The sequence below is a fragment of the Ailuropoda melanoleuca genome, unplaced genomic scaffold (assembly GCF_002007445.2).
Source record: "Ailuropoda melanoleuca isolate Jingjing unplaced genomic scaffold, ASM200744v2 unplaced-scaffold11347, whole genome shotgun sequence".
In the NCBI taxonomy this organism is placed as follows: Eukaryota; Metazoa; Chordata; class Mammalia; order Carnivora; family Ursidae; genus Ailuropoda; species Ailuropoda melanoleuca.
The window spans coordinates 1-2,567 of record NW_023179779.1 but is presented as its reverse complement, the minus strand read 5'-3'; the positions used below and the strand labels follow the sequence as shown (position 1 = coordinate 2,567).

The 2,567-nt window shown below is 46.9% G+C and overlaps 1 protein-coding gene across 1 annotated transcript; it reads right to left on the bottom strand.

Moving 5' to 3' along the window:
* Window positions 1-417: 417 nt before the first annotated feature.
* Window positions 418-713, bottom strand: LOC117797698 (60S ribosomal protein L36-like; the record flags this gene model as incomplete). Its single annotated transcript, XM_034650122.1, has 1 exon — window positions 418-713. A coding segment is annotated over one exon (296 nt), but the record flags the coding sequence as incomplete, so codon positions are not given.
* Window positions 714-2,567: the final 1,854 nt, after the last annotated feature.

Genomic DNA, 2,567 nt, shown 5'->3' with positions numbered 1-2,567 from the left:
TCTTTGTTGTATCATCAAAATAGGAAGGTATCAGGGTGTGCTCTCCCTGACCTCCAGCCACCCCACTTTCCATCTTAGAGTCATCAACAACTGTAACCTCCATNGGATCTTTGTTGTATCATCAAAATAGGAAGGTATCAGGGTGTGCTCTNCCTGACCTCCAGCCACCCCACTTTCCGTCTTAGAGTCATCAACAACTGTAACCTCCAGGGGGGCAGTGGGACTTACTGGCTAAAGGCCCTGGTGTTTTAATCAGATAGAGAGGGTCCAGGTGGTAATGAATTTAGGAAATGTCTTTATTTCTCAGTCTCTCAGTGGATAATTCTATGCCCTCAGGGTTTTTTTTTGTTTTTTGTTTATGTGTTTTCAATTTTTTCAAGTTTCACAAAGGCTTTATTACATACAGAGGGGAGGGGTTCAGTCCTTCTTGGCCTCCAGGACCTTGCTCAGCTCCTCTCTCTTCCTCTTGGCATGGATGCGTGTCCCCACAATTTTCCTGATGACCTTGAGGGCGCGCTTGTCCTTGGAGATCTTGGGCAGCTCCATGGCTGGCCGCTTGTCAGGGGCGAAGCCGTGCACCTTGCGATCACGTCCCGCACGAACTTGGTGTGTCGGGGAGGTGTCCGCAGGGGCTGTGCCCGGCCTGCTCACGTCCTCGGTCTCCGCGTGGCCCTTGTTGAGGCCCAGGGCCCGGGGGTAGCGCAGAGCTGTGGCTGCAGCTCGTCAGTGGCTCCCGCTCTGCCCTCAGGGTTAGAGGGGAGAAAATCGTTCAGGCCTTATTTTGCTTGCCAGCTAAGGGTGTNAAGGGTGCGACACAGGAACCGAAGTAAGGGCTATTTCTTTCCTCTTGGCTCAGGGACAGTGTCCCTACTATTCAAGATCATTGCGTCCCACACTGCCCTTCAGATAACTTCCTTTCTTCTTGTCTCGAGCCTCATTATATCAAGCATCTTTGATCTCTTGTACCATTTTCTAAATCTCAGGATGGTACAGTTTAATATCTCCCATTTTCTTTGTTTATTCCTTCCTCCCCCCTCCCTTTTCTTTCTTTTTCTTTCTTTCTTCCTTCCTTCCTTCCTTTCTTTCTTTCTTTCATCTTTCTTTTTCTTTCTTTCTCTCTTTCTCCATTCCTCCCTCCCTCCCTCCCTCTCTTTCCTTCCTTCCTTTTTCTCTTTCTTTCTTTCTTTCTTTTTCTTTCTTCTTTCTTTCTTTTCTTCCTTTCTTCCTTCCTTCTTTCTTTTTTCTTTTCTTTTCTTTTCTTTCTTTTCTTTTCTTTTCTTTCTTCTTTCCATGCCCAGCATCCCAGCATGGAGCCCCATGTGGGGCTTGAACCCACAACCCTGAGATCAAAGCCTGAGCTGAGGTCAAGAGTCAGATGCTTAACTGACTCGAGCCACCCAGGTGCCCTAATACCTCCTATTTTCAAAAGAAACACCATAATCTTCCACCNACCTTCCACTCATGGGTTGGGCCCTCTTCAAGGCCAAATCTCATCTGACCCCCTTCACAAGCCAGCTCTCTGAAGGCATGTTGTCCCCACTTCCTCCATAGCCCACCACCATCTGGCTTACACCTCAGTACTCTTGCAGAGTTCCCCTGAGGGCTTTCACTGACAAATTAAAGCCTAACTCCTCTTGTGCTGGAAGTTTCTACTGAAGTCAACATTTTTCTCAGTCTCAACTTCTTGAGACTTTCTGTATCCTTACTTTAGTGAAACAAAATCTGAATTCCTCTATTGTCTGAGAGAGTTCCTCTTTCACCCTAAATTTAAAGTCCGTTTGGCAACTATCCTCAGATGGTTTGGTTTTTATTCTTTTGCCACATGCTCTCCTGCTGACTCAATTTTGTGTTTTGTTTTTGTTTTTTTAAAAGATTTTATTTATTTATTTGAGAGAAAGTGAGAGAGCACAAGTGGGGTGCGGGACAGGCAGAGGGGGAAGCAGGCTCCCCGCTGAGCAGGGAGCCTGACTCAGGACTTGATCCCAGGATCCTGGGATCATGACCTGAGCTGAAGGCAGACACTTAACTGACTGAGCCACTCAGGTCCCCTGGGGTTTTTTTTAATTAAATATTTATTTATTTATTTTAGAATGAGAGAGAAAGAGGGGGTGGCGTGGCAGGAGGGGCAGAANGAGAGAGAAAGAGGGGGTGGTGTGGCAGGAGGGGCAGAAGGAGAGGGATAGAGAATCCCAAGCAGACTCTGAACTCAGCACAGACCCCTGACCCTGAGACCAGGGACTGAGCCAAAACCCAGCTTAACTGTCTATACCACCCAGATGCCCCTCAAATCTGGTTTTCTTTTTTAGATTTTTTATTTATTTGACAGAGATAGAGACAGCCAGCAAGAGAGGGAACACAAGCAGGGGGAGTGGGAGAGGAAGAAGCAGGCTATAGCAGAGGAGCCTGATGTGGGGCTCGATCCCATAATGCCGGGATCACACCCTGATCCGAAGGCAGACGCCTAACTGCTGTGCCACCCAGGCGCCCCAAATCTGCTTTTGAAATGAGATGAGATATAAACAAATATTAGTAGACACAGCTTTTTATTTTATTTTATTTTATTATTT